This window comes from Camelus ferus, chromosome 22 (assembly GCF_009834535.1).
Source record: "Camelus ferus isolate YT-003-E chromosome 22, BCGSAC_Cfer_1.0, whole genome shotgun sequence".
NCBI classification, from domain to species: domain Eukaryota; kingdom Metazoa; phylum Chordata; class Mammalia; order Artiodactyla; family Camelidae; genus Camelus; species Camelus ferus.
The window spans coordinates 15832183-15846763 of record NC_045717.1 but is presented as its reverse complement, the minus strand read 5'-3'; the positions used below and the strand labels follow the sequence as shown (position 1 = coordinate 15846763).

The following is a 14581-nucleotide window of genomic DNA, read 5'->3' as shown; positions in this document are numbered from 1 at the left end:
GTTGCAGGTGCACCAGGCAGGAACCACACAGAGGCCACATACACACACATACAGGTACACTTGACCTTGGACAGGCAGATGTGAGCCCCTCACACACACACCCCAGGATCCTGGGGCAGACGTTCCAGGGGAGTGGGTGGGATGCAGCAGCAGGCCTGGGGCTTCCCAGTCACAGCTGGACATTCCTTGTCATTGCTGCTAGGGCCCCAGCCAGTCAGGGGGTAGTCAGCAGCAGGCCCCCAGTGTCCCAAGGCCTGGGTCTGGGGTCCCTGGCCCAGCCTTCCCTCAGAGCTCGACCCCACTATCTCCCTGCAGTAGAGACCACAGCTGGCCGCTCCGCCACACACATGCTTTATTTTGTCCTCTCTGAGCTCCTCTCCCTCCACCCCCGGCCGGTGCTGATGGCCTGCCACAGTGAGGGCAGCTGTGAGGGTGGCTGTCATCCAGGGGCGGGTTCCCACCCCTTCCCTAGGCCTGCAGCAGCCGCTGGACCTCGTAGTCCTCGGGGATGGTGTCTGCGGAGAGAGGGTGAGCAAGTGAGGTGGGGCGGGGCAGGGCTGGGCGGTGCAGACTCCCCACCTGCCCCTACAGGGCCCCCTCCCCCTTACCGTTGCAGCGGTAGCGCAGGTTGGCCCAGATGATGTTCTCCTGGGAGAAGCAGAAGACTCCCAAGCGGCCGCCACGCATGGTCGTGTCCAAAACCACATTACTGTCTGCCACCAGCTCTGGGCCCTCATAGAAACGCACTCTGCGGGGTAGGAGGGGACTGTGATTCGGGCCCTCCCCTCTCAGAGCTTCAGTACTACTGTCCCAGAAGCTAGGCCCCCTCCTCTGTAGGAGTAGGGGCCATGTGTCCCCCTGCTGGGGCCACACTCAGGGTAGAGGGGGTTCCTGACCTGAGCCTCAGTTTCCTTGTATGAGAGGATGGACATCTAGGATCCTGCAGACAGTAGGTGCTTAGCATAGCACCTGGACTTCCTGGCAGCACAGAGTGGGGATTGACAAAACGGGAATGGATAAGAAAGACCCCAACTTCCACTGTGTGCCGGGTCCTGGGAGGGGTGTCATGCCGCAGTGCCAAACAGTTCATTCAAACTGCATCATTTCCATTTTACAGATAAGGGGGCCAGGGTCCCCTGAAGCACTTCCCTCAAGAACCAGGATAGAGCAGGGACACCTGGCCCCCTGGCAGAGGGCGGGCTCTCACCTGATGTAGCCCACTTGGGGCCGGTGCTGCAGGAACCAGCGGTAGGATGTCTTGTCCTTCCAGCCCACGTTGCGGGGGTCCTTCCACAGCAGCCGCACTTGTGATGCTGTGTCCCCTGTGTGCCACAGTGCATTCCGAAGCTGCTCCCCAGGGCCTGTGGAGGACTTCACAGCCTGCCGTGCCCGGGAACAGAGGAAGGGGGTCAGAGACCACACAGGCCATCAGATCCCCGAAACAGGCAAGGAGCTGCAGGTCATAGAGGAGTGGGAGGGCAGGTATGCCTGGATGGGAGACCCACAAAGAAGCCTTCTTGGAGGCTACATGGAGGTTTCCAGGTAGGTGTGTGTGGGGTGTGTCCAGCAATGGTCTGGAGGCTCATGGAGAGAATTTGGGAGTCTGGGGACAGGTCTCAGGTCTGGGAGTATATGGGGGATCTGCAGGAGGGTTTAGTGAATTGTGGAAAGTTTGAGGTGTCCATGGGATAAACTGGGGTCTAGAGGACTTGGGGGAATTTTAGGGTTTCAGTAAAATACTGGAGTCTAGGGGGTCTGCAGGAGGATTTGAAAAGGGAGGGGAATTTAGGGGTCTGTGAGAAGGTTTTGGGGCCCAAAGGAAGATTGGGGGACCCCAGGGAGTATTTGAGGGCCTGTGAGAGGAACCGGGAGGATTTGGATGGAAGGATTTTGAAGTCCATAGAATGATCAGGGCTGGGCGGGTGTGGGTATTGTAAGACTTTGGGGATGTATGGAAGGATTTGGGGCCTCCACGATGTCATTGAGACCAGGAGTTCACATAGGGCCCAGCACCTTGAGCTGGATGCCAGGCTCTGCCACCGCACGGAAAGGGTTTGCCTGCCAATAAGTCTGCTCCATCTGCTTCCACATGACCACGTAGAAGCTGGAGCTGTCCTGGTAGCCAAAGATGAAACCGGCGTAGTCATCATCCGTGACCGTGTTCACGTGGAATGTGCCTTCAAAATCCACGCCATTGAAGGCGGTATAACCTGGGGAGAGGAAGGGACGCTAGCCTCTGCCCCATTGGGGCCCAGATCCGTCCCAGACCCCGCCGCGCCTCCAGAGTCCAGAACCACCTACCAGGAGCCTAAACCACCCAACCTGGCCCCGCCTTTCCTGAGTCCAGGCCGGCCCCTACCCCGCCTCTCCTCTGGCCCTGCCCCCCAGAACAGCTCTCTGCAGGGCCTAGCTCCTCCCCGAGTCTCACCCACAGCCAGGCCAGGGTCGCTGTTCATCGTCTGCACGATCTCCATCCCCTGGTGGGTTCAAAGGAGGAGGGGCCTCAGGCCAACCGTTTGGGCCCTTGGCTCCCCGCACACAGCTTGGGACCTGCTGTAGAGGTCCTGGGCTCCTTCCGCCTGAGCCCTGCCCCTACCTGGTTGAGCACCACCCAGTTGGGGTCTATCTGCGCGTCGCCCTCGGGGTCCAGCACGACCGTCTGGAAGGCCCGGAAGTCGGTGAGAGTGACCTCAGCGTTCTCCGGACACACATCGATCTTGTCCACCACCTTGTCTGCATCGAAGTCTCCCTGGCACGCATCGCCCACGCCGTCCCCTGAAAGGAAGTGGAAGACCCCCCCACACGGTAGTCGAATCAGCACCAGGCCCTGTTCTAGGCCTGGTCACGCCCATGCAAGTTACTGGCCCTGCCCTCACCATGCCTCCTGCTGCGCTCACACATGCCCCTGGCCCCACCAAGCCCACCCCAAACCTCATCCTAGTGGCTCCACACTGTCCCACCGCAGGCCCTGCCCGCTGCCTTACGGTCCACGTCTTCCTGGCCTGGGTTGGGCACCAGGCGGCAGTTGTCCCGACTGTCGGGGACCCCGTCGTTGTCATCATCATCATCACAGGCATCACCCTGGCCATCGTGGTCTGAGTCCTGCTGGGCACTGTTGGGCACTGTGGGGCAGTTGTCCCGAGAGTCCTGGTGCCCATCCCCATCCCTAAGTAGGGCAGAGAGACAATGAGACCCCAGAAAGCCGGGTCAGGAGCTGCCCACCCTGAACCCCCATCTCAGCCCCAGATTGCCTCCTTACTGGTCTTGGTCGCTGTCACAAGCGTCTCCCACAAAGTCGTGGTCCACATCCCTCTGGAGGGGGAAGGATGTAGGCGCCCACGATCAGAGCAGAGGAATTCAGAAGCCTCCCACTCACCCCCAGTTCCAGAGCCAAAGTATTCTTGACCCCAGTGAACACTGCCCCACCCCCAAGGCTGATTAGACTGGGCTGGAGTCTTGTTAACCAGCCTGGGGATCATCCCAGGGGTCTGACCCAGCTGGGGTCTGGACGACGTCACCTGGTCTGCGTTGCTCTTCTGAGGACAGTTGTCACAGGCATCCCCTATACCATCGCCATCACTGTCCTTCTGGTCTGAGTTGGGCACCCTGGGGCAGTTGTCCACTGTGTTGCGGATCCCTGAAGGAAGCAGGGGGACAGAACAGGACCCCAAGATGGGGACAGGGCCAGGCTGACTTCAGCAGGGCAGGTCCAGGCCTGGGGCTAGTCTAAGACTACCCCATCTTTGGCTCCCAGTAGCTGCAAAGTTAAATAAAGTATTCGTGCCCAGTCCCCAGACTACATGAAAGGATAGCGGTGAGGGGACTGGTTCTGTGAATGCACCACCTTGAGTCTCTGCCCAGGTGTAAAAATGGTACCTCCCTGGCCTTAAACCCCAGGCTCATGTCTTTGTCCTCTTACTTCCTTCCTGCAGCATCTAACACAGGTATCACCTTCCCATCCGCCAAAAGTTCCTTCCTGTTTACCAAGGCCTCGTATCCCAGCTTGCATTTTCCTGCCTGCCTGAAAATGGTCCGTGGTCCTTGGAGCCCTAGGCGAGCTCACCCTCTCGGGCTTTCAAAACCGGCCAAGCCCCGCCCCCAGCCAAACCCCGCCCCTCGGTGCTCGCCCTTCCCTCTCCTCTCCGCCCTGCTGCAAAACTCACGGTCGCCGTCGATGTCGTCGTCGCAGACGTCGCCTTTGCCATCCTGATCTGTGTCCTTCTGGTCGTCGTTCTTCTGGGACCGGCAGTTGTCGCAAGCATCTCCCCACTTGTCGCCATCCGTATTGCGCTGGTCTGGGTTCCTTACCAGCGGGCAGTTGTCCTAGAGATCAGGGCCAACTGAGGGGGTGATCAGGCCTGGAGAGGCAAAGGTCACTGCCCAGACCAGTCCATCTCCGAGGCCCCGCCTCTTCGGCTAGGACCCCCTCAGCCCTCTGGTACTCGCAAGATCAGCCTCTGAGGCCACGCCCCTCACCCAAGCAGAGCCCCCATCCAGTCTCCCCTGGGCCCCCGCTTTTGCCTCACCTCCTCGTTAAGGACGCCGTCCCCGTCGGCATCCGAATCGCAGGCGTCTCCGATGCCATCGCGATCCACGTCCTCCTGCCCTGAGTTGGGCACCGTCAAGCAGTTGTCCTAAGGGTGAGCATGGCAGGCATGAGGGGCGTGGCCTGGGAGCCCCGCCTACCCTCCTACCAAGCCACGCCCCTCCAGACCCCGCCCACCTTGCGGCATTGGCGCTCGGAGCAGCGGAGCTTCTCGTCAGGGAAACCATCCAAGTCTGTGTCGCGGCCGCAGAGAAGCCCGTTGCCCGCCCAGCCGACGGCGCACTGCGGGTGGGGAAGTGAGTGGGTGCTCCGGCGTGGTCTCACCCCCGATCCCCCATCCCACGCCCCACCCAGCCTGCTCGCACTCACTACGCACGATCGCGACCCATCACGCTCCAGGACGCAGTCAGCCTTCTCGTGGCAGGGGCTGGGCGTGCCGTCTGGGCAGAAGCGCTGTGGGCGCCGACGGCAGCCTGATGCCTGGTCGCCCACGAAGCCGGGCTGGCACGGGCCGCACTGGAAGGAGCCCTGTGCCCAGGCCACAGGAGGTCAGCCCCAGCCTCCTGGAACTTCGTGCCTCACCCTCCATCTCTCAGTCCTTCCCTACTCCTCCCAGGCCTTACCGGAGTATTGACGCACACAGAGTTGGGGACGCAGTTATGCTGCCCGGTCTCACACTCGTTAATGTCCGTGCAAACCTGGGTGGGAGGGAGGCAGAGGTCACCACTCCCACGCAGATACCCCCAGACCTCCCACTCAGATCACGCCTCCTCTGAATCCTACCTCTCCCCTACATCTTGCCCCTGACCCCGACCCAAGTCCCTATTCCCTCCCGCTGGGGCGAGGCAGGAAAAAGGCCGTGAGGCTGGAGATCGAGTTGACTCAAAGAAATTGCCCCCAACTCTGGCTCTTCCTGGCTACCCGCTCCAACCCCCCACGGCTCTCACCTGCTTGTTGGCCTTGGCGAAGGCCAGTCCTACGCCCTCGTGGGTGGGGCCGCTGTACCCTGGCGGGCAAGCCTCGCAGCGGAAGCCGGGACTGGTATTGATGCAGCGGACGCGGGGGAAACAAGGATGGGCGCTGCACTGGGAGAGGAAGAGCCCCGGAGGGGCAGAGGACGTGGAGCTAGGCGTCCCCGAGAGCGGTGCCTCAGGGCATATTGGGCTTGTACTTGGAAAGTTCAAGGGCCATCAGCTAGCACTTGGAGAGGGGTACCATTGTCCAAGGGGTCACACACGGCTTTGCCTTGATAGGGGAAGGGACAAGACCAGGAAGGGACAGGGGACCGCCTGGAGGGGGCTGTTCCTGGGACCCGGAGGGCTGGGTGCTCATGGGCGGGGGAAGAAATTTTGAGGGCGGGCGTCCCCAGAGGAGGGGGGAAGTGGTCGTCGGGGCGTGCGTGCCCGGCGGCAAGGAGGTCGTCGGGGCGGGAGCCTCCCAGTGGTGGAAGGGTCGCCGGGGCTGGTGAACCCTGGCGGTGAGGGGGGTCGTTGAGACGGACCACTCTCCGCGGTAGGGGAGTCGTCGGGGTGGACGTCACTGATTATGGAGGAAGTTGTCGGGACTGGTGTCCCAGGTGGAGGGGGGGGTGGTAGGGGTGGGTGTCCCCCGGCTGTAGGGAGGTCGTCTGGATGTGCGCCCCTGGAGGTGAGGGGATCCTCCGAGAGAGCACCCCCAGCGGAGGAGGAAGTCATCGGGGCGGTGGGGAGTTGTAGGAGCAGGCGTTGGAGGATCGTCGGGGCGGTAGGGGGCGGACGCACCTCGTTGACGTCGGCGCAATGTGAGCCGTTGCCGGTGAAGCCTGCGGGGCAGGGTCCGCAGCGCGCGCCGCTTGCCGTCTCGGTACAAGCCACGCCGGGGAAGCAGAAGCCAGGCGAGCACTGGCTTAGGGGCCTCACGGTTAGTCTAGGGGTGCGAGCGGGTTGCATCCCTGCGGGGGTCGGGGCGGGGTTGGTCAGGGCCACGCCCAGGGGCGGAGCCCATCGGGACCAAGTTCCAATCCTGGGGATGGCCTCTGGGGGCGTGGCGAGATCCAGTGGCTCTGCGACCCTGCCTCGTACTGCGAACTTTGCCCGCCAAGGTCTCTCCAGTCTCTGGATTTCTGCGCCATTCCGTTTTTTTGCTTCTCCCTCTGTAACTCTCCACCTCTCAACATCTCTCGGACGGTTTCTGGCTCTTTTTGGGTCTCCCCCTCCAGTAATCTCTGTCTCCCCTTCCTGTTCCTCTCGTTCCATCCCTCATCCAATCTCTCCATCTCTGTCAGCCTCCGTCTTTTCCTCTGTCTCTTTTCCTCTAGGTCTGTCCTCTCTCTGTCCGTCTTTCTCTTCCCATCTCTTCTCGCTCTCCCGCCGCCCCATCTCTATAGCCCCAGCTGCGCTCACCGCACGCGTCACACTCCATCACAGTGTTTTTCAGGAACGTGATCTCCTTGACCTTTGGTACAAGGGGGATGGGGTGTGGTCAGCGGGGCTCCATTCCTCTCCTCCTGGCTCAGGTCTCCCTTCTCCCTCTCTCAGGCTCCCTTCCCACAGACCCACCCACTCCGCCGGAACCCTCTCCCCAGGGACTCCCTACTCTCAGATCCTTACTCTCCCAGCCCCTCTCCTCCTTCCCTGGAATTTCCCTCCCCCCTCACGGATTCCTACCCTCTCCCGCGGAACCCCCTATCCTTGGGACCCCCTTTGCCCCTTTTCTTTTTCCATAACCCCGGACCCTCTCTACCTCCACCGGAACACCCTTTTCCCGTCCTCCTCCCCTTCACCTACACTCCTCTTCTTCCGAGACCCCCTTCCCCTCCTCTGAGCATCTCCCCCCACACCTCCCCACCCCCTGTCTTCCCAACTCTGGCCAGCACCTGCTGCCGCAACAGCTCCCGCACATCCTGCAGCGCCGCGTTGGTCTCCTGCAGTTCGCGCAGCATCTGCGGACCCACGTCTGCACCTGTGCTGACAGGGGGCGCTGGTGGGGCGTCGGGGCCCGGGGACCCCATCACCAATCCTCACCCCGTCACCGCAGGGACCCCTAACGCCCACCCCATTTCTTGAGCCTCTGCCCCGCTGCGTGATTTCTATGCCCCGCACGACCCGGCGAAAAGTCCCCGAGCCCTAAGAAGCCGCGACCCCGGGCCTCCTGCGAGTCCCCCTGCCCGTTTGGGGGTTAGGGGCACGGCATGGGGGAGGGGCAGCTTACCCAGCGGGATCTGGCCCTGTCCAGAAGCGCCGAGGGCGGCCAGGGTGAGCAAGAGAACGCAGGCAGCGGTGAAAACCATGACGGCAGCGGGGAGCTGGATGGCGGCTCACTCTGTCGCCCACGAGGCCCGCTCGGTCTATTTATCCCCGCGGCGTGGCCGGCCCCGGGGACGGCCCACCACGGCCCTGCCCAGCGTCCAGCCGCAAGGTAAACAGCCGGCGCTGGCCTTCGGGTTCAAGGCCCCGCCCAGCAAGGCTGAATCCAGAAGAGGGGGAAACTGAGTCACAAGGGGCCTGTGCAGGGGTCCATGGAGCGGAGAATCAGGTGGGACCAACCTCCAGCCCTCTCATTCCTGTATTTGAGTGCCTGTTGCATGCCAAGACTGGGGCATAGCTGGGAACGAAGCGATCCCCTCAGCTCATACTTGGGGAAACTGAGTCAAGAGTGGCTAAAGGTTAGGACTCATCTCCTCCTGACACCTCTTTCTAGTCTTCTCTCTCTATGGTTCTCTGGCTGGTGGGTAGGTGGCAGAGGCAGCCTGGTCGCCCAGGGGCCAGAAGCCCACCCAGTCTCCCAATCTGTGCGCTGGGCAGCACATGTCCCTCCCCAACAGGAGGGTGAGCAAATTAAAAAGCTCCAGTTGGAGGAGGTCTGAGAGGGGCCCAGTGCTTCTGTTTGTCAAGATTTTGCCATACCTTCCGAGCTCCACTCCAGCTTCTGTGGGAACAGCCTGTAATAAAAATAGAAATTACTGCTAATCAGGAAAATCCTCCCAGCCCAGCCATGCTCTTAAGCTACAAAACACCTCTGTTTTCTGGAGTTAACCCTCTCCACCCCTACCCTCTAGGGTTTGTAGCCTCTATTCTAACGACAGGGAAACTGAGACTCAGAGAGGGGAAGTGACTAGCCTAAGGCCACTGCAAAGGTCAGGGATGAAGCCAAGTAGACTCACTGCCAGATCTGTTCTCCTGGGAGGCTGCAGAGAAGTCACTGAGGGCTTCCTGGAGGAGATGGCAAGGAAGCTTAAAGGAAAGGAGAACTCAGATCAGCAGAAGAAGAAAAGATGAGGATGGCTCTGGCAGAGGGAAGCATGTGGAGCTTGGAAGTAGAGAAATTTCAGGCACATTCATTTATTCTGCAAACATGCATTGAGCACTTACTGTGTGTCATGTCTTGTGCAGGGCACTGGGAACAGAGTGATCAAGCCAGATTGGGCCCCTCCTTCAAAGGTAGCCCAGGTTGGTGGGGAGGAATCTACATAATCATCCCAAGGGGCCACGACTGTGGTGGGGGATGCACAGGCAGTAGTGGGAGCTCCAAGAAGATCCCTGACTCAGCTTGGGGTTGCAGGGGGAGTCCAGGCAGTCTTCTTAGAGGAGGAGGGAACATCGAACTAGGACCAGGAAAGTGAGGAAGCCATGGCCAGATAAAGGGACTATGGTGGGGGGTGTAGTTCAGTGGTAGAGTGCATGCCTAACATGCAAGAGGTCCTAGGTTCAATCCGCAGTACCTCCATTAAAAAACAGAGAGAAATGGTAGAAAGGCATTCCAAGTAGAGGAACAGCGTATGCAAAGATCCTGAGGCAAAAATGAACTTGGTCTGCTGGACAGACTGATCTCAGGGTAGAGAGATCTTGGGGCTCAGGAGAAGTAGTACCATTGGTGCGAGGCTTGTGCTGTCTTCTGAGGGCAACGGGGAGCCACAGAGGGTGAGTGAGGAGGGGTGGGTCTGTGGGGGAGACTGGGTGAGAACAGCCAATCACAGCCTGATGTTTCCAGTGAAGCCTGTGCCCTGATGCCTGTGGTGGGGCCATGAGCTCACCTCCTGTTTTCCTTGGCGTCCAGCACATCTGGGGGCCACTCCCGGCTGGTGCTGGCATTCTTGGGAAAACCACGGCTCCAGTGGGGCCTGTGTGCTTGTGTGTACCTCATGCAACTGGGACAAGGGCACATGGAAGCCAGGCCCCTGCCACAGGCTGGGGCTTGGACACATGTGGCCTTGTTCATGGTTGGGCCACAAGGAGATGTGGGGAAGAACATTCTAGGCAGAGGGAATGGCAAAGGCAGAGGCTCTGAGGATGCCCCAGTCTCTGATCAGACAACAGAGGTCTGGAAATGAGCAGTGTTGTTTCAAGCTCCTGCCTCCTGGATCCCATTGGCCCTGAAATCCCCCTTTCAGGCAGCAGCCCCCTCCTCCCATGCACACCTCAGCAGCCTCACATTACACAGTAACTCACTCTGGGTGTCTTTATGGCCTTTGTACTGGCTGTTCCCAACATCCCAAATACCTTCCTCCATCCTCCAAGGTCTCCCTCTCACGCCCCCTCTCCTTCAGGAAGCCCGCCTTGTTTTCCTGGCTGGGGCTTAGGGGCTGGTGCCTGTGTAACATTCTCCTAGGAACCCTGACAGAGTATTTCTGGCAGAGAAGGTTGGGATGGCCTCACCCAGGGGACTGGGAGTGTCTGTGTTTTGTTCTGCTCCTCACAGCCTGGGGACCCCCTGAGGCCCACAGAGAGCACCTGCTTCAAATAGTATAACATTTTTGTTATTCCTTATAATTAACGTAACATAATTACTGTTAATAGTAACCCCTACTACCACTGTACTTTAGCACAGATTCAGGAGCCACATGCCCTACATTCAAATGTCAGTCGGGCATAGTCTTGCTGTGTGACCTAGGGCAAGTTGCTTGACCTCTCTGTGCCTGTTTCCTCACCTGGAATGTCTGGGTGATCATTGCTGAGAGAATTGAATGAGCTAACCCATGCCCAGTGTCTGGCTCCAGTGTTAGCCTCGTTATACAATGTGGGACTTAAACACTGTGTCAATTATGTCTCAGATCATTCTTATTCACATTTTCCTCAGAGAGGGCACGAGGCAGCCCAAGGTCACACAGTTGGAATTAGAACTGGGAAGGCAGGACCCCGAAGGCCTTCACACCACCCCCGTCTCTCCCCTTGGCCACAGATTCCAGATGAGGAAAGCTAGCACAGGCCCCTTATTAGCTGTGACGACTCTGCTGCCTCGGACCTCCTGGCCTGAGCCGTTGGCTGGCACCCCAGCCAGCCCCCCTTTCCCACCACGCTAGACCCAGCAGTTCCGGGAGCCTGGCCAGCCCGGGGCAGAGGGGCTGATGCCTGTGTGATGGGGCCCCTGAGCCCTTCCTGGCAGACTCCTGCTGGGCCAGGAGACATGTGGGCGCCCCTAGCTTGCCCAGCCGCCTCTCCTGTGAATCCAGAAGGAAAGTATGTCGGGAAGGCAGCTGCCCTGCCTTGGGCGGGCCCGGCCACAGGCCCAGGGTCTGGGGAATTCATTAGAGCAGCGAGGGAGGCCACTTAGCCACTGCTGCATCCGTAGCTGAGGAGCCTGACCCAGTCTGCCTTGGATGGCCCCACTGGACCCGTCTCCAGAAGCACCAAGTGGTGAGCTGAGGGGCAGGGGGACAGACAGGGTGTCATCTGGGCATTGGAGTCCGGCAGACCCACTTAGAATTGCTCTGTGAAATTCATCAAGCTCTGCCGCCCCTCCCACCCTCCTTCCCTCCTCCCCAAGACCCTATGGACATTCTGCCCCAGGCTCTCTGAAAGGTATGATAAAGAAAGAAGAAAATAACAATAAATATAGTGGCTACAATTTTTTTTGAGTAAGTTCCAAATGCTCGACACCTTGCTACATCATTTTTGTGGGTTTTCTATCTCCTTTCCCTGCAGTCTCAGAAGGCAGGAACCCATCATCATGGGAGGCAGCAGATGCGGCCATGAAGGTCTTGGTCTCTGGCACCAGGGCCCTGAGCTTCATAACCCAGCTCTGCTGTGCAACATGAGACAAGTTGCTTAACATCTCTGTGCCTCAGCATTTTTTCTTTCTTTCTTCTTTTTTTTTTTTTTTTTCCTGGTGGGGGTTGAGGCACCTTCCATAGTTTATTTTAATGTAGATACTTACTTCTCAAGTTTATAGAATGGACTGCAGAGTTGCCTCAGGGGAGAAAGGACTTCACCAGGAACCAACTGGAACTTAATGATGCGCCATTTGATGGGCACTGATTTCTGGGAATGAATTTACACAGCTGTTATCTTCATAATTTTCCAGGAGTAGCTATAGCAGGACAAATGACCACCCTGATCTTTTATTCCCTTTTCTCTCACATTTAGTGAGAGTTTTGTAGGTAACAGCAGAACAAATCTGTATCTGTGTTATTAGGAGAGAGACTGCCTGTGGGGCTCGCTATAGAAGTTTCCTTTTCTTTCAGTCTGTCTGTCTGTCTCACTGTCTAATGAAGTGAAAATGGAAATGCCTCAAGTTTTTTGCACCATAATAGCAGCACGAGAAACCAAGGTGAAATGGGGGCAAGGAGCCCCAACCTCTTAGAGTCATCACAAGACCTGAATAAGTTAGTCTGTGAAAAATGCTCTCAACACTTTCCCACGTTGGTCGTTGTTAACGTCCCCACGCTACAGATGTGCAAACTGAGGCTCAGCATGGCAGGCTCGTCATGTCTCCCTGATTTTGGCACTGGATGCTGAGTGAGGGAAAGCACACAGCCTTGCTGCAGGGAGAGGGTCCCCCACCCAGGTTTCTGTGGGTGGTTGGGCAGCAGAGAGCCCAGGAACCAGAGCCCTGCCTCCAGTTTCTCCTCCCCTACTCTGACCCCCACTCCAGCTCATTAACAGGAGGCCCTTGTTCAGGCCAGTGAAAGTCCTGGCGGGTGGGAGGCCGAGGGCGGGGCGTGTTTACCTGGTGGCCTCCTGGCAAGCAGAGATCCAGGCCATGCACGGGCCAGTCTGGGAAGGAGGCTACCAGGAAAGGAGGAGCCCCAATCCCTAAGTGGGAAGACTGAACACAGTAGGTGCCAAATAAATGATTAACAATCAATAGGATGAAATTAAATAACTTCATCTGCTGCATAAACATTAACCCCTTGCTGCACAGCCAGTGGGTCAGAGGTGGTCTCGGCCTCTCAGCCCTCCCTGCCTTGAAGGTGGCCAAGGGCACACAAACTGCATGGAACACTTGCTGCATAGAGCTAGGGGCTGGCTGGGCTGTAGGAAACAGAGCCCAAGTGTCAAGGAGGCCACTCTGTTGGGGGGTGTTGTTATCCAGACCCAAACAGGCACGTTCCAGGTGATGAGGGATGTCCCAGGCAGAGGTCACAGCCAGGCTGAGGGCCTGAGGGTGGGTTGTGCCTGATACCTTGGAGGTTCAGCAAGGAGGCAGATGTGGCTGGAGCAGAGGGGTGGGGGGCAATGGAGAGGGAGAGGGCTGGAGCACAGGTGATGTGGTAATGGAAGCCCTGCTCAGGGTCAGAGCCCTGAGCCATGTCTGGGCTCCAAGGGCCTCTCTAGCCCCATCTATTTCTGTCCCCTGGGTCTTTACTTGGACTGTGACTGCTTTCTGGTGCACCGTCCCCTTTAACATTGCTCACTCCTCCTCATCCCAGCTGGGTTAGTAGCCTCCTCTGACCTCCAAAGTGCCCTGAGTGTCCTCAGCCACAGCTCTGACCACACTGCATGGGCATAGATGGATAACATGGCTATGTGGCTGCATCTTCCATCACATTGAGCCCCACTATGTCTCCAGCATCATGCACATGTTAAAATAAATGAATGATGGATGGATGGATGGTGGATGGATAGATAACGGGTGGGTAGATGGACAGGTAGATGAGTGAGTGGACAGGTGGGTGGGTGGATGGATGAATGGGTGGGGGATGGATGGACACACAGATAGGTAGGCAGATGGATGGATGGTTGGATAGATGATGGCTGGCTGGTTGGATCAGGATGTGGATGGATGGTTGGAAGGGTGAACAGGTGGATGGACAAGCAGGTGGATAGCTGGGTGGTTAGATGGATAGATGCTGGATGGATGGATAGATGGGATGGCTGGGTGGGTAAACAGATAAACAGGCAGATGAGTGGGCAGATGGATGGATGGGTGGGTGGGTGGATGAATGGATGGATGCCCCCTAGGAGCATCTCTAGCTATGTGTCAACCCCATTCAGAGGTCACTGGTCACTATGAGGAGTCAATAAGAGTCTGAGGGGGAGGATATAGCTCAGTGGTAGAGTGCCGTGCTTAGCATGCACAGGTCCTGGGTTCAATCCCCAGTACCTCCATTAAAACTGAATAAATAAACCTAATTACCCCCAAAAAATTTTGAAAAGAGAATAAAGGTGAAGCACATAGCAGGTGATTTTGTCCATTCTGTCTCCTTTGCCCTACATGAGACAGAGAAGGTGAACTGGCCTGGCTCACTCCAGCCACGCTGGCTGCCTCTCTCTGTGCCTCCTACTCTCAGGCTTCTCCCCCCTCTCAGGACCTTTGCACATGCTGTGCCCTTCCACCTGAAGCACTCTTTTTCCTGCTCTTTACCTGGTTGACCCCTACTTACCCTAACTTAAAGGTTCCTCCTTCGGGTTGAACCAGGCTTGCTGGCCCATGTGTCCCTATTCCCACCCCACAGAGGGAGACTGAGGTGTTTAATCAAACCCTCCCAGGTATGGCCAAACCACAGCAGCTAATGGGGCAGTCTGTGAGAGAGCTATGGGACAATGACAGGCACGTGGAGCTCTCTGGAAAAGGGGTGATAACACTATTGTTGTTGGCCCACATGGTCCTGGGGGGAGTTCACTGGAACACCCACCCCATGAGTTTTCCTGACTCTGTTTCCCACTGGGTTGAATGATTTACCCTTTTTTAGAGCCAGGAAGTTCCAAAACACCTAAGAATTAAGGAATTACAGAGTCATAACATCATCTGTTAATAGAGCCATGGGACCATAGCATGCTAAAGCCATGGACCTGCGGGGTCCTAGGATCACAGGACCACAGAGTGCTAAAAGCCACA

General features: G+C 57.9%; 1 protein-coding gene across 1 annotated transcript; it reads right to left on the bottom strand.

Moving 5' to 3' along the window:
* Positions 1-330: 330 nt before the first annotated feature.
* On the bottom strand, positions 331-7858 carry COMP (cartilage oligomeric matrix protein). The gene is made up of 19 exons (XM_032466330.1): positions 7736-7858; positions 7401-7486; positions 6928-6979; positions 6307-6476; positions 5494-5631; positions 5170-5244; positions 4916-5074; positions 4724-4828; positions 4527-4634; positions 4164-4323; positions 3519-3637; positions 3260-3312; positions 2985-3166; positions 2597-2775; positions 2429-2477; positions 2014-2210; positions 1208-1380; positions 609-748; positions 331-515 (listed from the first exon to the last, which is right to left on the bottom strand). The coding sequence occupies exons 1-19, from the start codon at positions 7812-7814 to the stop codon at positions 469-471; spliced, it is 2271 nt and encodes a 756-aa protein (XP_032322221.1). The 5' UTR covers positions 7815-7858; the 3' UTR covers positions 331-468.
* Between the last annotated feature and the right edge of the window lie 6723 nt (positions 7859-14581).